A 24,586-nucleotide genomic window follows, 5' to 3' on the forward strand; every position below is an offset into this window, starting at 1 on the left:
CCCCACTTCTTAGTGTGTAGCTCCACATTCTGGTATTTTTTGGTCTGTGCAATGAAATTACATCACTCCCACTCTCTTTTATACATCAGAAAAGCAAGTGTATTTGATTTTTGAATTATAGTACATATGAAGCATAAAACAAAGGTGTATAATTTTACATATATATTGTGTTTTTTTTTTTATTTTTTTATTTTTTTTGCATTAGTTCACTGTGGGGTCTTGAAAGCTGCGGAGCAGGGTAAGTGCCCTCAATCACTCCTCATGTCTCCATTCACACAGGTCCAAAGTATCTCTGGTAGGCTTGATAGAAGCCAACCCATTCTGAGAGCTGATCACAGGGCCAGTAGTTCTCACACTGCTCCTTCTTTATCTCCAGGGGAGACTTTATTCGTGTGTAAAGTCTACAATGTAAGACAAAGTTGACAATATGATTAGTTTGAGTTGTCCTCTTCTGTCATATAGAAAACAAATAAAACAAATCCACCAGCTCTAAAAGAGTTTGGTATTTTATTAGGCAGCCTGGGGACTACCGTATATACTCGAGTATAAGCCGAGTTTTTCAGCACGATTTTTCGTGCTGAAAACACCCCCCTCGGCTTATACTCGAGTGAACTCCCCCACCCGCAGTGGTCTTCAACCTGCGGACCTCCAGAGGTTTCAAAACTACAACTCCCAGCAAGCCCGGGCAGCCATCGGCTGTCCGGGCTTGCTGGGAGTTGTAGTTTTGAAACCTCCGGAGGTCCGCAGGTTGAACACCACTGCGGCCTTCGACATCATCCAGCCCCCTCTCACCCCCCTTTAGTTCTGTACAGTACTCACCTCCGCTCGGCGCTGGTCCGGTCCTGCAGGACTGTCCGGTGGGATAGTGGTTCCGGGCTGCTATCTTCACCGGGGAGGCCTCTTCTAAGCGCTTCGGGCCCGGCCTCAGAATAGTCACGTTGCCTTGACAACGACGCAGAGGTGCGTTCATTGCCAACGTACTTCTGCGTCGTTGTCAAGGCAACGCCTCTATTCCGGGCCGGAAGCGCTGAGAAGAGGCGGCCCCAGTGAAGATAGCAGCCCGGAACCACTATCCCACCGGACCACCTCCTCACCGGACAGCCCTGCAGGACCGGACCAGCGCCGAGCGGAGGTGAGTACTCAGAACTAAAGGGGGTGAGAGGGGGCTGGATGATGTCGAAGGCCGCAGTGGTCTTCAACCTGCGGACCTCCGGAGGTTTCAAAACTACAACTCCCAGCAAGCCCGGACAGCCGATGGCTGCCCGGGCTTGCTGGGAGTTGTACTTTTGAAACCTCTGGAGGTCCGCAGGTTGAAGACCACTGAGGGCGAATGATGAGAAGAGGATGATGAAGGGGTGTGGGGGTGTGGGATGATGACAAGGGGATGATGACAAGGGGATGATGACAAGGGGATGATGACAAGGGGATGATGAAGGGGGGATGTGTGGGATGATAAGGGGATGATGAAGGGGGGATGTGCGGGATGATAAGGGGATGATGAAGGGGGGATGTGCGGGATGATAAGGGGATGATGAAGGGGGGATGTGTGGGATGATGACAAGGGGATGATGAAGGGGGGATGTGTGGGATGATGACAAGGGGATGATGAAGGGGGGATGTGTGGGATGATGACAAGGGGATGATGAAGGGGGGATGTGTGGGATGATAAGGGGATGATGAAGGGGGGATGTGTGGGATGATAAGGGGATGATGAAGGGGGGATGTGTGGGATGATAAGGGGATGATGAAGGGGGGATGTGTGGGATGATGACAAGGGGATGATGATGAGGATGTTAATGACGGGGGTCTGGATGATGACAGGGGGGGATGATGTATTTCCCACCCTAGGCTTATACTCGAGTCAATAACTTTTCCTGGGATTTTGGGTTGAAATTAGGGGTCTCGGCTTATACTCGGGTTGGCTTATACTCGAGTATATACGGTATATACCTTTTACCAGACAACCCCTTTAATGCCAGTGCATCTTTATAAACTCAGTAAGGATAAGGCTGCTGCTCCATACAGTGACCCAACTGAAATGTGTAAACCAACCTTACCTTTCAAAATAGTCATAGGAGCGTCGATGCCTCTTGAAGACAGCATTTGCTGAACTCTTTGACATCATGACCTCTTAAAGAAAAAAAAATATATAAACCATATAAAACATTGACAAGGAAAAGAAAGACTGAAACAACAGTCAACAGTTACACATATAACTGGGGAAGACAGACTGAGGCCCTATTCACAGGACTGAATTTTTGTAGAATGTCCGACTGGAAAAATCCCAGCCAGACATTCCATCCGCTGCAAGCACAGACTCGTCAGTCAGAGCTAGGACTGCTCAGAAATGCACTGTCTTCATAGACAGCAATGCTTTTCTGAAAAGATTCCACAGAAATAATTGACACATCAGTTCTTTCTGCGGAAGCTAGAATTTGAATTTCCGTGGCGGAAACATCTGCTGCAAATTTTGCTGTGTGAATAGGCCTGAGAGTCACATAATAGAAGGAGCATGGTAGAAGATTGCCCGTAGGCTGGAATTCTACTGAAGTTTTTCACGCAAAAACGCCCCCAAAAAAGTCCATTCCGCCACACTGCGTTTTTTCTGTTTTTTCATTTTGGCGTTTTTTTTTTATCCTTTGGGCGTTTTTCAGCTACTTTGAGGCTGGTTTTCAAAAGTGACCTCAAGTTCAGAGTATGGATCAATTTATGCGGGTGGGCAGGGAACTGAAAATGTAGCCAACAATAATAAATATGTAGAAAAGGGCCATTTAAATGTAAAAATAATATATTTTTTAAAATTAATTTTGTTAAACTTTTTATTAGCAATGTATTTTGTAAGTGTGTGTGTGTGTTTTTAACTTTTTTCTCTTTTTTTCCGTTCTTTTTTTCTTTTTTTAGGTAGTACTACTACTCCCAGCTTGGAACAGACTATTCCATGATGGAAGAAGTAGTACATGTACTAATAGACAGATCGCCCCGGGTGTCACTTCTGACACCTGTTGCGATCCTGCTATATAATGTGTAGAAGTCAGCGGCATGGCCGCTCTTCTCTGCTATACTGCATTATGTGCTGCGATGTGAAGTTATTCACATCACAGATTCATATTTCTCGCAGAGAGCTGTGATTGACCAGATGGTTCCAGCCAATCGCAACTGTCTGCGGGAAATATGAATAATATAGGTATATATACGGCAGTGCAGGGGACCAGAGAAAAGCACAGAAGTGGCACCTGTTGCGATCTGTCTATTAATGCAGGTACCACTGCTCCCAGAATGGAGCAGAGTGTACTCCATGTTGGGAGTAGTAGTACCTGCAGTTAAGGACAGATCTCAGTGGGTGTCACTCCTGACACCTGCTGCGATCGTCCTATCTATTGCAGAGATGCGGAACCGGCTTTCTCCTGCGCTCGCATCTCTGCACTATACTCGGGCCAGCCATTGATGTCAATAGAATTCACATCACTGATTCATATTTCCCGCTGAGAGCAGTGATTGGCTGGCACCATCTGGCCAATCATCACTCTGGGCGGAAAATATGAATGAGTGATGTAAATTCTATTCACATTACTGGCCGGCTGTATAGAGCCGCTCTGCATCTCTGCAATAGAAAGGACGATAGCATCGGGTGTCAGGAGTGACACCCGGGGCTATCTGTCTATTAGTGCAGGTACTACTACTCCCATCATGAAACAGTTTTTTCCATGCTGGAGTAGTAGTACTTACCTTAAAAATGTAAAAAATATAGAAAAAAAAATGAAATACACACACATTTCTAGGCCAGCCAGTTCGCAGTCACTTCACTTTTTATTAAGCTAGAGTTAAATTTTGGGTCTTGTGTCAGGGTAGGGGTATCGGTCCATTATTATAACACCATTTTCCCTACCAGGTTGACTTTTTGCTCACTAAAGGCGTGCCCTCCGTCGCGGTCATTGGGCACAAATCTGACCGTTATGTTAAGTTTAAATGTCCTACTTAATAGGTAGGTATGTACCGTTGTAATCCGAGCTTGAATGTGTAGCCCCGATCACAAGTTTAAAGCCTATTTAGGCTGTATTTGTGAGAGGGGCAGTAGTGTTTCCACCCCCCTGCATGTATAGGCGGGGCATTAAGGGTTCGTGGGTGGGAGCAGGGGTATATAATACCCCTGCCTCCTACTGGACGGGCGTTCGTGATGTTTGCGGAACCCTCCCAACCCTCCCCTTTTTTTCTTCATTCATCTATTGCAGGGTATGCCCACTAAAGGCGTGCCCTCCGTCGCGGTCAATTTGCGCAAATCTGACCGTTATGTTAAGTTTAACCTCTTTAGGACATAGGACGTTCTCTAACGTCCCCGCTACCTGGGCTTTAATGCCTAAAGACGTTAGAGAACGTCCTGTTGTATTTCCAGTCTCTGCCGCTAGCCGGTCAGAGATCGAAAGCGGATGCCTGCTGAAATGCTTCAGCAGGCATCCAGGGCAAACGCCGAGGGGGGCCATGTAGGCCCCCCCATGTCGGCAATCGCCGCAAATCGCAAGGGAAATCGCCCTTGCGATCTACGGTGATACCGGAATGATCGGGTCTCTGGAACCCGACCGCCCGGTAATTTTGCATGATCCCGGTTGTCACAGACAGCCAGGACCATGCTGGAGGCTAGGAGCAAGGTGGCAAGCCTACCACCTCCTCCTATCCCCCTGCGATCCGTCGGTTAGCTAACCGACCAATCGCAGGGGGGGGGGGGTGGTTACTTCCTCCCGCCCTGCCCGGTCCCTGGAAGTCCGGAGAGGACGGGAGGAAGACCGGAGGACGCGGCGGGGGACGGGGGAGTGCTGGGGCCCGACCCCGGTACTTACCTTGTCCCTGAAGACCCGGATCCCGGCGATGAAGACGGCGGCGGCGGCGACTGGTGAGTTCCTCTTCAGCCGCGGTCGGGCCCTTTACAGCAATGCACGTCGCCGTAAAGCGACATGCATTGCTGTAATGGGACCCTGTATACTACAACTCCCAGCATGCCCAGCCAACCCTTGGCGTCTGGGCATGCTGGGAGTTGCAGTTTTGCAACATCTGGAGGTCCACAGTTTGGAGACCACTGTGCCCTTCCAGATGTTGCAAAACTACACATCATCAGCATGCCCTTACTGTCCAGGCATGCTGGGAGTTGTAGTTCTGTAACATCTGGCCCTTCAGATGTTGCAGAACTACAACTCCCAGCATGCCTGGACAGTTGTAGTTTTGCAACATCTGGAAGGGCACAGATTGGGAACCACTGTATTAGTGGTCTGCAAACTGTAGTCCTCCAGATGTTGCAAAACTACAACTCCAAGCATGCTGGGAGTTGTAGTTCGGCAACATCTGGCTCTAAAGATGTTGCCGAACTACTACTTCCAGCATGCCTGAGAATGTTTGGGAGTAGTGGTTTTGCAACAACTGGAGGCACACTGGTTGGGTAACCTTGTCTGTTTCCTAACTCAGTGTTTCCCAACCCGTGTGCCTCCAGCTGTTGCAAAACTATAACTACCAGCATGCACTGATAGACTGTGCATGCTGGGAGTTGTAGTTTTGCAACAGCTGGAGGTCCCCCCCCCCTTTACATGGGCAGGGGGCTTACAGTGAGTATCAGGCTGCAAGTTTGCGATGCAGCAAATTTTGCGCGGCAGCTCAAACTCGCAGCGGGAAACTCGCTGTAATCCCCCGCCCCTATGACTGTACCCTAAAAACACTACACTAACACAAAATAAAATAAAAAGTTAAAAATACTACATATACACATACCCCTACACAGCCCTCCTCCCCTCCCCAATAAAAATGAAAAACGTCTGGAGCCTCCAGCTGTTGCAAAACAACAACTCCCAGTATTGCCGGACAGCCGTTGACTGTCCAAGCATGCTGGGAGTTTTGCAACAGCTGGAGGCACCCTGGTTGGGAATCACTGGCGTAGAATACTCCTATGTCCACCCCTATGCAAATCCCTAATTCAGGCCTCAAATGCACATGGCGCTCTCACTTTGGAGCCCTGTCGTATTTCAAGGCAACAGTTTAGGGTGACATATGGGGTATCTCCGTACTCGGGAGAAATTACACTACAAATTTTGGGGGGCGTTAACCCCTTATGAAAAGGTGAAGTTGGGGGGCGTGGTTTGGCCGCTGCACTGAATGGCCGCCTGAAAAGGACACCTGGTCCACCATGGCATCCTACGGCAGGAAGAGGAATACTTACCAGGGCGATAGCGGGTCCCTAAAGAACTTTTTCAGTGCCGGGAAGCAGAGAGGACGCGCGAAGCAAGATGGCGCCGACTCCCCTACGATGCATGGAGAAGATCCCCGCGCTCACAAGTCCCTTATCCCACTGCCGCAGCGCTTAGGGAAAACCAATACCGGAGGTCAGACAAAAGACTTACCTACTACTCGAGCCCTGAAGGACTGTGAATTGCCGCGTCATTGGGGCTCCCCGATCCACCCGGCGGAGCCTGTGCTGGGAGACTCGGCCGCGGGAGACGACACACTGCCTCTGCTGCCAGGTGAGCTCTCCGATCTCCAGCGGGAGGGACCCGAGGCCCCGGGACTGACATCTTCCTCTCCCCGGTTTAGTCCCGTCAAGCAGAGGCCGAGACTCCACGCTGAATCGGGCAGTGAGTGGGAGGGAGAATCGAGGGACTTAGCCGTCAACCCAACAGAGGAAGCTGACTTATTTGCAGCGTACCAGGCCTCTGATAAGATGGTGTCTGAAAACACCTTGAAAGAAATGCTTTTGATCCTTCGATCATCTATCAGTAAGGACTTCTCCTCCCTCCTGGTACCTATAAAGCAATCCATACAAGGTCTTGATTCTAAAGTGCAACATGTGGAGACTAAAATGGCCTCCTTTGCTTCTGCCCACAATGGCCTTGTGGATGCCCACAATGCTCTGGATGACAAGGTCAGCGCCATCTACGCCAAAGCGGTAGACGTAGAGGATCGAAATAGGCGCAACAACATTAAATTCCGGGGTATCCCAGAAGCTATTCCCAATTCACAGCTTGCAAAGTACGTGACGGATTTAACAAAGCACTTTCTACCTGACCTGGAGCCGTTTGAATACAGCATAGATCGGGCTCACAGAGTGGCAAAACCTAGGTCCTTACCTGATGACCTTCCCAGAGACGTGCTGGCTAGATACACCTTTTTTAAGACAAAAGACCTGCTCTTACAATTCTCTAGGAAGCACAAATATATGCCATCTCCATATGAAGATATACAGCTTTTTGTGGACCTGTCGTCCGCGACACTACAAGCAAGACGGAACCTGCAACCGCTGACTATGGAACTTCGCAAATTAGATATTCCATATCGCTGGGGATTCCCGACAAAGCTGCTGGTGAAATACCGCAACAAGATGCATTCCTTCTCAACTGTGGAAAGCGGTTTGAATTCACTAGCCGATTGGGGATTCAAGACCTCCATACATCACCAGTCCTCCCCACCTCGTTCCCCAAATGGAGATACCATGCCGACCACTTGAATCCGGTTTCAGAGTATGGTATAGTGCCCTGTTAGAGAATATGTTTGAGTGCTCCACACGCTGTGATATTTTCATTGACACTAGTTGTACACGTACCCCCTGAGAGCAATTCAACTAGATTGGATTGCGGTCAGTTCTATTTTTGCTATTATTCTTACTGTTCAGTTGTTTACCTGTTCTGTACAAATATTGCTGTCGTATTACTAGAGAGTATACATTGACTGCTTAGCTGGAGCCACTGTTTCTTCGCATAGTAGAGCGTTACGTCCAGAGTGTGCATCCTTTCCTCCTTCTCAGCTTTCTTTTATTTATTTATTTATTTTCTCTCACCTTTGTCTTTTCTCCTCTCTTTGACCCCTCTATGCTATGGGTATAGAGATTTTATCTCTCAATGTCAATGGGTTGAATAGCCCTTACAGACGGAGCTTCTTGTGGCGGGAAGTGACGCGGACGCCTGTAGACATAGTATGCATTCAGGAGACCCATGTGTCCTCCAAAAAGCCGCCTACTTTACGCCACAATAAATTTCCACTTATTGTACACTCCTCTTACCGTAAGAAACAACGAGGTGTTATGATAGCCTTTAGTAACAATATTGCTGTCTCCATTACTCACCAAATTATTGATCCCCAGAGCAGATTCATAATATTAGTTTGCCTACTTGATAATGTTGAATATACTATTGTTAATCTATATGCCCCCAATGTGAGACAAAGTCGCTTTCTGAAGTTACTGATGACCAAAATTGCTTCTGTACGTAGAGGTGCCCTTATTCTATGCGGGGACTTCAACTCTGTAGTTTCGTCCTCATTGGACCAGTCGGTTCCATCGACCTGCAGATCATTTTACTTACCAGACTTTTTAGCTGATAACGATCTCTTTGATATATGGCGATTACAGCATGCTTCAGAACGCGACTTTTCTTACTACTCCCCAAGATTTCATACCTTCTCGAGAATTGACATGATACTAATTGATAGACATCTTATTGATCGGGTTGTTTCCTCCAGCATTGGTCATAGAAAATGGTCTGATCATGCCCCCGTTGGCATAACGATACAAGATATCACCCAAAAGCACAGTGATTTCGTCTGGCGTGCCAATACCCATTTGATAGCCCACACTGACCACTCAGCCACTATCAATGCCGCTCTAGCTGAGTACTTTGCCCTCAACGACACTGCAGACGTCACTCCAATGACTGTGTGGCTTGCCCATAAAGCAGTTGTCCGGGGCAGGTTTATTCAGTTGGGGTCGCAACTTAAGAAACAGAGGAACTTAGAGGTTAATTAATCTCTTAATAAGATTGCCACTTTAGAGTCTCTTCTTAAATGTGAATTCTCTAAAGACATTGATAGCCAGCTCACCCATGAGAGACTTCACCTTAGGCGACTATTGCTACATAAATATGAACAAGCTCTGAAAAAATCTAGGGTAAAGTTCTATACCCAGGACAACAAGACTGGGTCACTGCTTGCTAGGAAGTTGAAACCCGCCCATTATAGACAAAGAATCTCCTGCCTTAAACACCCTATAACACTACAACCCCAACAGGCTCCCAGAGACATAGCAAATGCCTTTCAAGTCTACTACAAATCTTTATATAACTTGCAGTCAGACCCTACCTGTCCACAACCTGAACAAGTTGCCATAGATGACTTTCTTTCTTCTTTGCACCTTCCCAAACTCTCTCCTACTGCTCTCTCTGCTCTCAATGCTCCCATATCTACCCAGGAGATAGCTGATGCTGTTAAATCTATGCCCAATAACAAATCCCCTGGACCGGACGGACTCCCTAACGAATACTACAAACGGTTTCTTCCTACTTTATTACCTTACCTTCAATCTATTTTCTCCACTGCTATGACATCGGGCTCCCTTCCCCCAGACATGTTAGACGCTTTGATCACGACTATTCCAAAACCGGGTAAATCTCCTGACTCGACTGCTAACTACCGCCCCATATCTCTCTTAAATGGTGACGTTAAACTATACGCGAAAATCCTAGCACGACGTTTATGCCCATATTTACCGGGACTGTTGGGTAGAGACCAGGTGGGCTTCACTAGAGGTCGTCAGGCTCCAGACAACACTAGGCGTGTTCTCTCCCTGATGCAATACTGTGAACATGCTAACCTCCCTGCCGTGTTCCTAACATTAGATGCTGAAAAGGCTTTCGACAGAGTAAATTGGTCCTATGCCTTTTCGGCCTTGCGAAAGTTTGGCTTTGACGGCCCGATATTATCTGCAGTTAAGGCTCTCTACTCTAATCCAGTTGCGAGGGTTTTCACCAATGGTGCCCTCTCTGATAGATTTACCCTGTCAAATGGAACACGGCAGGGATGTCCCCTGTCCCCACTGATCTTTCTCCTCACCATAGAACCCTTAGCGCAAGCCATCAGACAGGATAGTAACATAGCGGGCATCTCGGTAGGGCCAACAGAACACAAACTTGCGCTCTTCGCGGATGACATTTTGCTGACTTTGACGAACCCTGGTCCCTCCCTCTCAGCCCTTTTTGACAAGCTCCGTTCCTTCGGTGATCTTTCCTACTACAAACTGAATGTCAGCAAATCCCAAATCTTACCCGTGTGCGTTCCTTCTGATCTCTTATCCTCCATCCGACCTTTGTTCCCACTGGATTGGCAGCATCAATCTGTCTCCTATTTGGGTATTCAACTTACTTATCCCTCTTCTGATCTTTTCAGCGCCAACTTTCTACCCATCCTTTCCTCGTTTACGACAGCTTTTGCGTCTTATAGCAAACATATCCTGTCCTGGTTGGGGAGAATAGCGGCGTTTAAGATGCTCTTACTGCCTAAACTGCTCTACTTATTTCGCACACTACCTATTGCTATTCCTCGCTCCTTCTTTCGTTCTCTAGACGTCATTCTAGATAAGTTTATCTGGACCCAAAAACGGCCGAGAGTTCCTAGGACAGTTATGACCCAAAAAAAACCTAGTGGCGGACTGGGTAGACCACTTGTAGAAGATTATTATAAAGCTTCTGTCCTTGATCAGGCGAGATATTGGTGGTCCGGATCGTCTGATAAAAAATGGGTGGAATTGGAACAACACCTCAATAACGCTTGTTCCTTAAAAGCGAGACTCCTAGTGCCAGCCTCCCATAACGTTTTGCCTAAAACCTTTCTCTCCTCGGTTACTACCACAGATAAAATATGGCGGGATTGTATGCGCCATGTCCCTCAGAGCCCCCCATGTTCTCCAGCGGTGATCCCTCTGGACTTGCTGAAACTCTATATACCTGACCTAGACCTTAAAAGATGGCATGCTGCCGGTATTTACTCGATTAGGGACATCCTTGATGATCACAGCTCAGTACACTTCTCTACAATTAGGGGAAAATATCACTTATCTAATAAGGAATTCTTTAGAAGTCTTCAAATAAGAAGTTGTCTAGACAAAGCGCTTCTGAATGAGGTCAAAGTCTCGCCGAGACTCCTAGGTTTTCTTAACGTGTCTGATAGCCAGACGAGGGGCATCACCTTTTTCTATGACCTGTTGGGTAACAAATCAGAAATATCTAAGTTTCCTTTTATGCAACGTTGGGAGAGTGACCTGGACAGTGAGTTTTCCCCTCGAGCAATGGCAGGCGGCCTTCCGACTCGTATCATCTACATTCAAATGTACGAACCATCAGGAGGCGATGTTTAAAACAATGTGCCGATGGTATTTTACTCCCCATAGACTGCACCGAATAGATCCAAATTGCCCCCCCTGTTGTTGGCGAAATTGTGGAGGAGTCGGAACGCTGTTTCATCTGCTATGGGACTGCCCTGCTATTCAGCCTCTATGGCAGAGTATAGGTAGAGTTGCCACGAGGCTCCTGGGCCTTCAGATTCCGCTAAAACCGTGCACTGCCCTGCTGTTGATAGACCTCCAAGACTATCCCTCCACAGCTAGAACACTGATGGCTCACCTTTTCATGTCCACTAAACTGCACATCGCTAGAAAGTGGAAGTCCACATCAGTACCTACCCTGTCTGATATTTTGACATATGTAAACCTTTCCTGTGCCTATGAGAGAACTTATGCCCTTGCTAACTCTGCTGATGCGAAATTCCTCAGAGAGTGGGACATGTGGATTCATAGCCCACACTATTTCTCTTAACCTGTTCTATTGTCCATTATCCACTTTCCTCTTGCTCTTCCCTCTATGTCTTCTTGTATGCTCCTCTCCTCGCTCTTCTCTACCGGCACACTCTGGCCGTGATTCGACACATGACGCTTAGTGGCATTAGATATTCACATCCACTGTTTTCTGGTATCTTTACTACCGTGGCTAGTAGGAGGTATTAAGCCTCTGTTTATTTTCTTTGTTTATTTCTTTGTTTATTCAACCTACTCCAACTACCTGTTTCCATCCGTAGATGCTTCAGCTTGCATCTGCATATGCTGTCTATGTCTGTTACGATTCTGGTTGCCCAAGCTCTCACATGACATCTACCTTACAGTGTTTCGATACGACCATCATCGAGAGCTATATTGGACTTTCTTAGTTTTGGAGGAACTATAATGGACTCTACTAGACTTGTCTCGAATGTTGTCTATTTTTTTTTTTTTTTCTCTCTGTGTTTATTTTTTATTATTTTTTTGTGTTCGTTTATACGTGATGGTCCTTCTGTCACAGGACCACCCTGTTCATTTCACTGTTGTCTGGACACATATGTCCTGGTGTTACTTGCTTATGTATATTATAAAATGAATAAAACATTTAAAATGAAAAAAAAAAAATGAAAAGGTGAAGTTGGGGTCTACAACAGCATGTTAGTGTAAAAAAATAAATTTTTTACACTAACACGCTGGTGTTGCCCTATACTGTTCATTTTGACAAGAGGTAAAAGGGGAAAAAAGCCCCCCAAATTTTGTAATGCAACTTCTCCCGACTACGGAGATACCCCATATGTGGGCGCAAAGTGCTCTGGGGGTGCACAACAAGGCCCAGAAGGGAGAGTGCACCATTTACATTTGAGGTGATTTGCACAGAAGTGGCTGATTGTTACAGCGGTTTTGACAAACGCAAAAAAAAAAAAAAAAAACACATGTGACCCCATTTTGAAACTACACCCCTCACGGAATGTAATGAGGGGTGCAGTGATAATTTACACCCCACTGGTGTCTGACAGATCTTTGGAACAGTGGGCTGTGCAAATTAAAAATTTTGTACAGCCCACTGTTCCAAAGATCTGACAGACACCAGTGGGGGGTAAATGCTCACTGTACCCCTTGTTACATTCCTCAAGGGGTCTAGTTTCCAAAATGGTATGCTATGTGGGGGTTATTTTGCTGTCCTGGCACCATAGGGGCTTCCTAAATGCGACATGCCCCCAAAGCAAACTTTGCTCTCCAAAAGCCAAATATGACTCCTTCTCTTCTGAGCATTGTAGTTTGCCCGTAGTCCACTTCAGGTCCACTTATGGGGTACCTCCATACTCAGAAGAGATGTGGTTACAAATTTTGGGGGGTATTTTCTGCTATTAACCCTTGCAAAAATGTGAAATTTGGGGGGAAACACACATTTGGGGTATCTCCGTACTTGGGAGAAATTACACTACAAATTTTGGGGGGCGTTAACCCCTTATGAAAAGGTGAAGTTGGGGTCTACAACAGCATGTTAGTGTAAAAAAATAAATTTTTTACACTAACACGCTGGTGTTGCCCTATACTGTTCATTTTGACAAGAGGTAAAAGGGAAAAAAGCCCTCCAAATTTTGTAATGCAACTTCTCCCGACTACGGAGATACCCCATATGTGGGCGCAAAGTGCTCTGGGGGTGCACAACAAGGCCCAGAAGGGAGAGTGCACCATTTACATTTGAGGTGATTTGCACAGAAGTGGCTGATTGTTACAGCGTTTTTGCTCTCCAAAAGCCAAATATGACTCCTTCTCTTCTGAGCATTGTAGTTTGCCCGTAGTCCACTTTTTTTTTTTTTTTTTTTTTTTTTTTTTTACATATGCGAAAGCCGTGAAACCCCTGTGGGGTATTAAGGCTCACTTTATTCCTTGTTAGATTCATCAAGGGGTCTAGTTTCCAAAATGGTATGCCATGTTTTTTTTTTTGCTGTTCTGGCACCATAGGGGCTTCCTAAATGCGACATGCCCCCCGACCAAAATTTGCTCTCAAAAAGCCAAATATGACTCCTTCTCTTCTGAGCATTGTAGTTCGCCCGTAGTGCACTTCAGGTCAACTTATGGGGTACCTCCATACTCAGAAGAGATGGGGGTTACACATTTTGCAGGGTATTTTCTGATATTAACCCTTGCAAAAATGTGAAATTTGGGGGGAAACACACATTTAAGTGAAAAAAAAAGAATATTTTTTTTTACATATGCAAAAGTCGTGAAACACCTGTGGGGTATTAAGGTTCATTTTACCCCTTGTTACGTTCCCCAAGGGGTCTAGTTTCCAAAATGGTATGCCATGTGGGGATTTTTTGCTGTTCTGGTACCATAGGGGCTTTCTAAATGCAACATGCCCCCCAAAAACCATTTCAGAAAAACGTACTCTCCAAAATCCCCTTGTCGCTCCTTCGCTTCTAAGCCCTCTACTGCACCCGCCGAAGAATTTACATAGACATATTTTCTCCTTCTACCCCTTGTAAAAATTAAAAAATTGGGTCTACAAGAACATGCGAGTGTAAAAAATGAAGATTGTGAATTTTCTCCTTCACTTTGCTGCTATTCCTGTGAAACACCTAAAGGGTTAAAATGCTGACTGAATGTCATTTTGAATACTTTGGGGGGATGCAGTTTTTATAATGGGGTCATTTGTGGGGTATTTCTAATATGAAGACCCTTCAAATCCACTTAAAACCTGAACTGGTCCCTGAAAAATAGTGAGTTTGAAAATTTTGTGAAAACTTGGAAAATTGCTGCTGAACTTTGAAGCCCTCTGGTGTCTTCCAAAAGTAAAATCACGTCAATTTTATGATGCAAATATAAAGTAGACATATTGTATATGTGAATAAAATTTTTTTTTATTTGGAATATCCATTTTCCTTACAAGCAGAGAGCTTCAAAGTTAGAAAAATGCAACATTTTCAATTTTTTCATCAAATTTTGGAATTTTTCACTAAGAAACGATGCAAGTATCAACAAAATTTTACCAATAACATAAATTAGAATATGTCACAAAAAAAACATCTCGGAATCAGAATGATAGGTAAAAGCATCCCAGAGTTATTAATGTTTAAAGTGACAGTGGTCAGATGTTCAAAAAACGCTCTGGTCCTTAAGGGGTTAAATGTCCTACTTAACAGGTAGGTATGTACCGTTGTAATCCGAGCTCGAATGTATAGCCCCGATCACAAATTAATTTTACGGCCGTAAAATTAAGTGTCAGGACCTTTTTTGCATCTGCTTGGGGCCCGAAATGTAGCTGTAAATACCGCATCACCGTCTCTTGGGCTATAGTTTTGTACTACAGACCCAAAAAACTGCTAAAAATATGGCTGAAAAAACTTCCCTGTTGCAAAAAAACTACTGAAAATCTGTCTGTAACTTCAGCTATTTTTACCTGGTGAAAGGAGGAGCACAGTGTATTTTAGGGTATAAGGAGAGGATCTGGCGTTCTGATCTCATATGTAAGGGCTATTGCAGTTACCTTGATTATTTATTAACTTTCTTGATTTTTTTGCTGGAGGTTGACCACCTGTAGTGGGAAATAAAAATATATAATAATCGTTAATTTCTAACGATAATTTGTTTTCCCTTAGTCCTAACAGTAGCACAGATGGGGTATTCTACCCCCCGCGAACTGGTAGGACAGATGGAATTTTTATTGATTAATAAACTAATTAACAAACCACACCCACAATACCCTGTATAAAGGAGGGGTCACCCTCTGTCCCCTTGTGTTGTAACAAGAAGAACTAAGACCTAAAGAAAATAATAATAATAATAATACTAGGGAGGGAAAGTTGTGCTACTGTTAGGACTAAGGGAAAACAAATTATCGTTAGAAATTAACGATTCCCTTACATCCTAACCAGTAGCACAGATGGGGATATGGCAAGCAGAATACCCTATGAGGGAGGGCTCTCATGCCTGGCGGCAGATAATACTGACCGTCCAAAGGAAGAGTAATCGGCAACTCTACTATCAAGCCTGTAGTGGGTGATAAAGGTGGAGAGTGAACTCCAGGATGCAGCCTTGCATATGTGTTCCAAGGGAACTAAATTCCTTTCCGCAAAGGAAGTAGATACAGACCTGGTAGAATGAGCTCTTACGAACTCAGGAGGCTCCATGTTCTGAGATACCATTGCTTCACAAATGGCATTTTTTACCCATCTACTGATGGAAGGTTTAGAGGCTTTGTGACCCTTCCGGGCCCCTGCAAAAAGGATTAGAAGATTTTCATCCTTCCTAAATAGCTTAGATCTTTCTAAGTAGATCCGGAGACATCTCGAAATATCGAGGCAATGCAGGCCTCTTTCTTCGTCAGTGGATGGACGTGGAGCTAGGACTGGAAGAGAAATTATTTGATTTATGTTCTGGAAAGATGGTACTTTAGGGATAAAGGATGGAATAAATCTCAATAGTACCCTATCTGGCAAGAATTTTGTATAGGGTTCAAACGCAGAGAGCGCTTGTAATTCACCAATTCTCTTGGCAGATGTTATAGCCAGTAAAAATGTTGTTTTAATGGTAACAAACCTCATGTCCACGTCCTCCATAGGCTCAAAGGGAGGAGATGACAGTCCCTTGAGCACGCCTGATAAATCCCAAGTGGGAACTGGTTGTATAATTGTAGGTTTCAACCTTGAGGCCCCTCTCAAGAATGTTTTGATCAGTGGGTCTTGAGATAAAGGCTTATTAATGTAAGCAGAAATGGCCGAAACTTGGACCTTGAGAGTAGAAGGAGACAAATTCTTGTCTAGTCCATCTTGGAGAAAGCTGAGAATGGTAGGAGCAGCTATATCTCTTCCAACTTGCTTCTTGGAGCACCAAGATTGGAAAATTGTCCAGATTCTTTTGTATGTTTTATTGGTTGACTCCGCTCTGGAGTGTGAGAGTGTTTTCAAGACCGCACTGGAAAGCCCTTCTAAATGTGGAAGGGACTGATCAACCTCCAGGCTGTCAGGTTGAACATCTGAAGATTCGAGCAGCTGTGCGTGTCCCCCGACACTAATGCTTGCTCTGGGGGAAGCCTCCAATATTGTCCCCGACTCATCTGAAAGAGTTGGGTGAACCAAGCTCTCTTGGGCCAAAATGGGATTATGGCTATGACGGATGCTTGGTCTTGCCTGATCTTCATCAATACCCTTGGGATCAAGGAAATTGGAGGGTAGATGTAGGCCAGCCTGAACCTCCACGGGATTGAGAAAGCATCTATTGCCACCGGGTTGTCTTCCCTGTAAAGGGAACAGAACCTCTCCAACTTGGAGTTGAACCTCGTTGCCATGAGGTCTATCTCTGGCACACCCCACCTGAGCGTTATCTCTCTGAATATGACTGGGTGGAGAGACCATTCTGCGGTTAGGAGTCCTCTGCTCAGGCGGTCGGCTATCATATTGAGGGATCCTCGAATATGAACCGCGGACAGGTGGGTGAGGTTCCTTTCTGCCCAATCCAAGATCAGACCCACCTCTCTGAGGAGGTTTTGTGACCGAGTGCCTCCCTGCTTGTTGATGTATATCACAGCCTTCATGCTGTCGGATTGGATCTTGACAGCTTTCCCTTGGAGGACAGAAGCAAAGTGCAGCAATGCTAGCCTGATTGCACGAATCTCCAGGAGATTGGAGGTTAATAGTTTGTCCTGAGGAGACCAAGCACCTTGCACTGTCAGATCCTGAAGATGCGCTCCCCAACCCACAAGGGATGCGTCGGTAGTAAGTATGATCCAAGAGGGTTGGATCAGGGACCGGCCGTCCTCTAGGTGAGACCACCACCTCAGAAAAGAACGGGTTGCGCAAGACAGGGAGTGACACCTGTTCAGGCCGGATGGCCGGTGATTCCAAATGGCAAGAACCTCTGCTTGGAGAGGGCGAAGATGCCAAAGAGCCCAAGGTACCGCATCTGCGGTAGCGGACATAAGTCCCAACATCCGCATGAGAGTGCGAATGGACACTTTCCGGGATATTAAAAGATGTTGAGCCGATTCTTGAACCCGGAGTTCTCTCTCGGGAGTGAGGTAGAGTGTCATTGAGATTGTATCGACTATGAAGCCAAGGAACCTCACTGATGTTGTCGGGAGGAAATTGGACTTGGCCCAATTGACTATCCAACCCAACTGATGAAGGAAGGATACGGCTAGTTGGAGATGTTGGGACAGGATCGTTTGTGATGGAGCTCTGAGGAGCCAATCGTCTAGGTAGGGAACAATGCTGAGCCCCTGGAGCCTTAAAGCAGCTACCACTGCCACCACAACCTTGGTAAATGTGTGAGGGGCAGAAGAGATCCCAAACGGGAGGGCTACAAACTGGAGGTGTTTTAGAACTCCCCCTACCTGAACAGCGATCCTTAAATACTTCCTGGATGCAGGATGAATAGGGATATGGAGGTAAGCATCCTTTAAGTCCAGGGTGGCCAGGTAATCTCCTGGCGAGATAAGGTTGACCACAGACTGAATGGTTTCCATGCGAAAGCGTTTGTGCTTTACAAACTGATTGAAAAATCTTAGATCTATAATCATCCGCCAGTCTCCCGTTAGCTTGGGAACAAGGAAGACTGGGGAATAGATCCCTGCCCCCAAATCCGGTGTAGGAACTTCCTCCAGGGCACCTTTCTGGATATACTCCAGAATGTAGGACTCTAGAACCAACTGCTTGACTGGGGGAAGAACTCTTGTTTGCACATACCGGGAAGGAGGAATTGATACAAGATCTATTGAATAACCAACTGAAATTATTCTCAGGACCCAAGGATCCTGAATAAGTAGAGTCCAAGCATCTAAAAAATGATGTAGGCGGCCGCCTACAGGAATATGGGGGGCAGGATGGGAAACTGGAAAGGTCAACCCGGCAGGGAACCCAGAGCTTCCTAGAAGCCCATAGTCAGAGTCTTCTCTCCTTGGGACCACGGGAGCGCTTACCGCCCCGGCGTTGATTACCCCACTCCTTCTGGGGTCTAGGTTGGGCAGCTGATCTGTCCCCAAAACGCCTGCCCCGACCGCGAAAGGACTGCTGAGGAAGGGACTTTCCCTTTTTGTCAGACAGGCCCTCCATTATGCGGTCCAACTCTTTACCAAACAAAATGCCGGGTTCATAGGGCATACTACAAAGAGTATGCTTGGAGGAGTTGTCAGCCTTCCACGGCTTTAACCAGAGAGGACGTCGTCCGGCGGAAGACAAGGCCATAGTCTTAGAAGCCAGTTTTAGCTGCTGGATAGCAGCATCGCAAAGAAAATCCATGGCCAGATTGGCCGTTTTGAAGGAGGCCAAAATTTCGTCTCTAGGGACCCCCTGGTCTAAATCCGCCTGAATGGAGGAGAGGCGAGTCTTCAGGAAGTTTGCCACTTCTGAACTGGCAATAGAGACTGAAGCTGAAGCAGCTGCTGTCGAGTAAGAGCGCCTAAAAGCGCAATCAGCTTTTCTGTCCATTGGATCCTGGAGGGAAGACCCATCCTCTGAAGGAACCAAGGTTCTCTTGGACATTTTAGCAACCGCTATGTCCACTTTGGGAACAGGGCCCCATGAAGCCAGCTGATCTTCCCTAATGGGAAACATGGTCTTGAAATGTTTGGACAAGACCGGGCCTTTTTCAGGCTTTTTCCATTCTGTCTTAAGTACAGACAATAGGGTCTCGTCCGCTTTAAAGGCCCTAGGCCCCTTAGAGGCGGAGGAGGGATCTTCCCCGGGATCAACATCCTGGTCCCCCGACCTGATGGATCTCAAAAGTCGCTGGGTTTTTTCCAGCGGAAAAAAATAAGAGATGGTCTCTTCCTCATCGGAAGAGGATGATGTAGGATCTTCTTTATCCGGTTCCATAGATACATCCATTCTAGGGGGAGAGGCCGGTCTGGGACGTTTCTGAGCAACAGCTTGCTTTAATTCCTCAATGGATGCATGCATAGCAGACATATTCGTGGAAACCCACACATACATATCTTGCACAGTAGGTTCCGCCAGATGGGAGGGTAGAGTCTTGGCCCTACAAGGTGGACATCTAGAAAATTCATAAGAAACTTCTAGCGGAACACTACAATCATGACAAGCGAGGTGTTTCCGCTTGGAGGTCCTTTTCCCAGGACCTTCACGGTCAGCGGAGCCTTCCGTAGACATAATCTGAGGAAGATATTGATATTATTATTAAGCAAGCTCAGAGAAAAAAAATACTCATAAAATCTAAAGCAAAGAAGACTACCGAAAAGCAGCCAAAGCGCGAGTGAAAAATAAGTCACAGTACTTTCCACAAGGACAGTACAGGCCTAAGATCACAATCTCAAAAGACAGATACGTGGACAAGCCAATGCATCTGAGCTCAAGGAGACTGAGCTGCACTCTGGAAGGGATTAAATACCCTTCAAAATTGGCGCCTAGAGGAAGCTCCGCCCACTAGGGCGGAGCAACCTGAAAATAATTTATTCTAATAAAAAAATTTATATCTAAATGTAATTATCTAAAAAGTGTCTGGGAGAGAGAGATCCCCCCGCCTGGGGAAACGATATCTACATAGGAAAAGTTGTTCTTTTCTCTTTTGCCTTTTTTTTTTTTTTTTTGAAAGGAGGGGAAGTGACGTAAGACGCCGCTGACGTCACTTCCGCCGGCCCGAGATGCGGGGCTTAGCCGCACATAGAGAGGAAGAAAGAGCCGGGCCGGTGGGCGGAAACCTCAGAGCCAGGTCGGCATCAGAGGGATAGCCAAGGAGAGAGCCTGCCCGAAGGTGAGCAGAGCTAACTATAGTTTTTTCCCTATAGCCGCAGAAGGCTGTTCAAGGGGAGCCAGTAACTGGCAGTGAAAAAAGAGAGAACACCTCCTAAGCACGGAGGGTCACCATCTGTCCCACTGTCCGGGAGGACAGAAAAAAACACAAGGGGACAGAGGGTGACCCCTCCTTTATACAGGGTATTGTGGGTGTGGTTTGTTAATTAGTTTATTAATCAATAAAAATTCCATCTGTCCTACCAGTTCGCGGGGGGTAGAATACCCCATCTGTGCTACTGGTTAGGACGTAAGGGAATATAACATTTTCAACAGTCTGTCCATCTCCCTGCCTACTTACAGAAATACACTCATACACTTGTTTATATAGTACACTAAATATACAGTAAGGCTGAGTCTCCACTTGTTTTTTTTTTTTTCTAGCAGTTTTTGGATTTCTGCCACTGCAGTTTGTGAGCCAAAGTCAGAAGTGGACCCATAAGGGAGGAGAAGTATAAGTCCTTACTTTATATGTCCTATTCCTTTTGAATACACTTATGGCTTTGGCTCAAAAACTGCAATGGCAGATATCCAAAAACCAAAAAAAAAACAAGTGGAAACAAGCCTGATAGAAGCATCCAACATATTAAAGTGTAACTCCAGCATTTGTCTCACGTTTGTTCTGCAACTCTGCTTTGCAGCTCTGCAACTGTACCGCCCTGCAAGAGCTGCGCCTCTCTATACCGATCTTTGCGGAACGGATAGGAGACACACTTTGGACCTACATCTTAAAGGAGAACTCCAGCAAAAGTTAACTTATCCCCTATCCACAGTATAAGGGATAAGTAACTGATCCCAGGGGGTTTGACCGCTGGAATAGGGGATAAGTTAACATTTGCTGGAGTTCTCCTTTAATGACAGACCAAATGTAAAAACCAAGATGTATCGTTGCAAAGTGGTGGAGCATTCTAACACCAGCTTGTGCTGCTGTATGTGAATGTATCTTGTGTGATACTCTCTGTTGAGCTGCTGTATGTAAATGTATCTTGTGTGATACTCTCTGTTGAGCTGCTGTATGTAAATGTATCTTGTGTGATACTCTCTGTTGAGCTGCTGTATGTAAATGTATCTTGTGTGATACTCTCTGTTGAGCTGCTGTATGTAAATGTATCTTGTGTGATACTCTCTGTTGAGCTGCTGTATGTGAATTTATCTTGTGTTTTACTCTCTGTTGAGCTGCTGTATGTAAATGTATCTTGTGTGATACTCTCTGTTGAGCTGCTGTATGTAAATGTATCTTGTGTGATACTCTCTGTTGAGCTGCTGTATGTAAATGTATCTTGTGTGATACTCTCTGTTGAGCTGCTGTATGTGAATGTATCTTGTGTGATACTCTCTGTTGAGCTGCTGTATGTGAATGTATCTTGTGTGATACTCTCTGTTGAGCTGCTGTATGTAAATGTATCTTGTGTGATACTCTCTGTTGAGCTGCTGTATGTGAATGTATCTTGTGTGATACTCTCTGTTGAGCTGCTGTATGTGAATGTATCTTGTGTGATACTCTCTTTTGAGCTGCTGTATGTGAATGTATCTTGTGTGATACTCTCTGTTGAGCTGCTGTATGTAAATGTATCTTGTGGGATTCTCTCTGAGTTGCTGTATAACCTATAGTGTAATAGTGTCTGTAGAGTTGCCGTGTCTAAATTATCCATGTAATACTATATGCTGAGCTGCTATATCTCAGCCTGCTGAATTTCAATGTCTAAGCCTATCTTGTATAATACGGAGGCTGAGTATTGTATCTAAACCTATCATAGTTATTACATTGTTAGTACATATTAAAAAAGACACGTCCATCAATATTCTATAATGTGTGATTCTTTCTGCGGAGATGCAGTATCTAAGCTCATCAAGTGACATAAAAATCATACATAACACCAGATATCTAAATTATTTCAGAGCATTACAACCTCCAATTGTTTCACAGTTTCCTCACTATACTAAGCATTTCATTCTTTCTCAACAGAAAAAAACCTGCTCTAAACACTTGCTGATTCTGCCGAATCAGTTAACCCATAAATTACAAAATCTGTCAAGTACCAAACATCTAATCATTATAATAACGACTCTAGGGCAACGTGGAAGGCCATGAAAGGGACATTAGTCCTGCAATATTTTCTCTATTTACTGTATATGTTAATAAGATCTATTGCTCACTGTTATCAGCCAGGCTGTGTCAATGATTTTACCTGCTCCTTAAATGTTATAAGTTCCAAGCTGTTGGGTTAGTAACCTTTTCTATCTCACCTTCCAGGGCAAGGCAGCCAGCCATTATCCCAAGCAGTGAGAGGATCAGTAATGCCTTCATGGTGATATCCACGTGTCCTGTAGGTCAATGTTATTCGTGTTTTCCTTATAATACCACCTAATATGTCAGCGCTTCTGTCTGCTTTGTATTGTGACTTGTTATATAATGGAGGCTTTTATTCTTTGTTTCCAAGCCACATTCTTAGGGTGTCAGCTCATTCTTGGAAGGAATTTTGGAAGTCCCTGCTTATCAGGCTCGCTCCCAGAGTCACAAAGTCCCTGGGCTCCTGCCTATAGTTTTCCCAATATATTCCACAATGTTGCATATTGTTAGTAGTGAGTTAAATACTTTCAGTATAGATATACCACTTAAGACCGGATCAGAATTTGTGGTTGTTCTTGGACAAAGTATACAAGACAATTTACACAGTGTTAATTTACACTGTGTTCAGAGCGCAGTTAAATCCTCAGCATTAAAATTGCAGCGGGAATAAAGAAAAGTCATGAACTTAGGGAAATCACAGGATTGATAGACAAATTAAAGTAGTCTGTGGTGCTGTACAACTGATCCCCTATCCAAAGGGTCTGATCATGGGGGTCCAACCCGTGGGACCCCCCTAGATCTCCTGCACAGCACTCAAGCTTTCTCCAGGAATGGCGCGTGCCGACCCCGCACAAAGCGGTGCCCTACAGGCCCCCTCCATGTACCTCTATTGGAGAGCTGGAGATTTAGTGTTTGAGTATCTTCGGGTCTCCCAGAGAAATACATGGAGGGGACGCGCTCTGTTCCTGGGGCGAGCCGGGGTGTTGCACAAGAGATAGTGGGCGTCCCAGCAGTTGGACTCCTCCACAATCAGACCCTTAGCCCCTCTCCTTTGAATAGAAGATGAGCTGTATGGCACCACAGTACTCCTTTAATAATATGAAAATATTAAAATATAGAAACAAAATATTCAAAACTTTTTATTTATTTATTTATTCAGTGTTGAGTGCACCATGCGCAGAAATGCACGTACTTACATACCTTGGTGTCACAGCGAGCGCTCCGGTCTCCCCCTCCGGACCGGAGCGCCCGCTGCCTGTGTTCTCCGTGCTGGGGTCCCGGCATCTCCCGGTCAAACACACTGACCGGGAGCGCGGGTCTCACTGTGGCAGGAACGTGGCTAACGTGGCGGCTGGTCCCCGCTCACGCGCCGCGTCCCCGTTCATCTCACCTGCTCCCTGCGTGGCGCTCCTTGCTCCTGGGTCCCAGCGTGTGCGGCCCTGCTCTCTAGGGCATGCGCGCGCCGGCTTCAGTAAATTTAAAGGGCCAGCGCACCGGTAATTGGTGCGCTGGTTCCACACCTCCCATTGTGATTTCCCAATAAAAGGCACCTGCCCCTTCCTGCTCTTGCCAGATCTTTGTGCCGTGTGCCTCTCAGAAAGCGTTCCCTACAGTGATTATTGCCTTGCCAGTTGCCGTACCCATTGCTACCGTATACTCGCCTGTGAACCCTTGCTTCCTGCCCTGACCTCTGCTACGTCCGACTACGCTCTTGCCTGCTCCCTGTGTACCACGCCATATCAGCCACCAGAGAGGTCGAGTTGCTACTGGAGGATACGACCTGGTGGTTACCGCCGCAGCAAGTCCATCCCGCCTTGCGGCGGGCTCTGGTGAAAACCAGAGAATCGGAGATTCACTTTTGTCTTTCAAAATTCCACCATGAACCAAACGATAGAGAGGGCAATAAGACGCAATTGGTTTCTTTTAGAAGCAGATGAAGACTTGTGAACAGTGGCTTTAAGGAAACCTAGGTTTGCATACAAGAAAAATAAAACAATAGGAGAACATATTAAAAACAAAAAGAAGGTTATTGATGAAAAAAATCGCACCTGGTTGAACGACTTCACTCCTAAGGGGAATTTCAAGTGCAGAAATTTTAACTTTTGCGGTCAATGTTATGAAACAAAAAACATCAGAGTAGGCCCGGTACAGCATACA

General features: G+C 45.8%; 2 protein-coding genes across 7 annotated transcripts in view; one reads left to right on the plus strand and one right to left on the minus strand.

The window, feature by feature from the left end:
• PDE6H (phosphodiesterase 6H) overlaps positions 1 to 24,586 on the plus strand; it is a 239,388-nt gene that overhangs the window by 70,446 nt on the left and 144,356 nt on the right. For 3 of the 6 annotated variants that reach the window (XM_056525084.1, XM_056525083.1, XM_056525080.1), the window contains exon 2: positions 22,613 to 22,685. The exons of 1 other annotated variant lie outside the window; for it this stretch is intronic. The gene's annotated coding sequence lies outside the window, so the exon portion shown is untranslated. Of the gene's footprint in view, positions 1 to 203; positions 239 to 3,961; positions 3,983 to 22,612; positions 22,686 to 24,586 lie in introns of those variants that run through there. 2 more of the 6 variants (XM_056525081.1, XM_056525082.1) reach the window with 2 other exon arrangements.
• BGLAP (bone gamma-carboxyglutamate protein) lies at positions 184 to 22,876 on the minus strand. Its single transcript, XM_056525078.1, has 4 exons — positions 22,606 to 22,876; positions 15,102 to 15,149; positions 2,058 to 2,130; positions 184 to 401 (listed from the first exon to the last, which is right to left on the minus strand). Exons 1-4 carry the CDS (start codon positions 22,664 to 22,666, stop codon positions 272 to 274), a joined length of 312 nt encoding a protein of 103 aa, XP_056381053.1. The 5' UTR covers positions 22,667 to 22,876; the 3' UTR covers positions 184 to 271.

The sequence above is a fragment of the Hyla sarda genome, chromosome 6, assembly GCF_029499605.1.
Source record: "Hyla sarda isolate aHylSar1 chromosome 6, aHylSar1.hap1, whole genome shotgun sequence".
NCBI lineage: Eukaryota > Metazoa > Chordata > Amphibia > Anura > Hylidae > Hyla > Hyla sarda.

What these genes read in the sequence shown, in the direction of transcription:
- BGLAP (XM_056525078.1), bottom strand. Translation starts at nt 22,666, where the DNA reads ATGAAGGCATTACTGATCCTCTCACTGCTTGGGATAATGGCTGGCTGC. An exon ending in TGGCTGCCTTGCCCTGGAAG is followed by an intron (nt 15,150 to 22,605) that starts GTGAGATAGAAA and finishes TTCCCACTACAG; the next exon opens with GTGGTCAACCTCCAGCAAAA. An exon ending in TCCTATGACTATTTTGAAAG is followed by an intron (nt 402 to 2,057) that starts GTAAGGTTGGTT and finishes CTTACATTGTAG; the next exon opens with ACTTTACACACGAATAAAGT.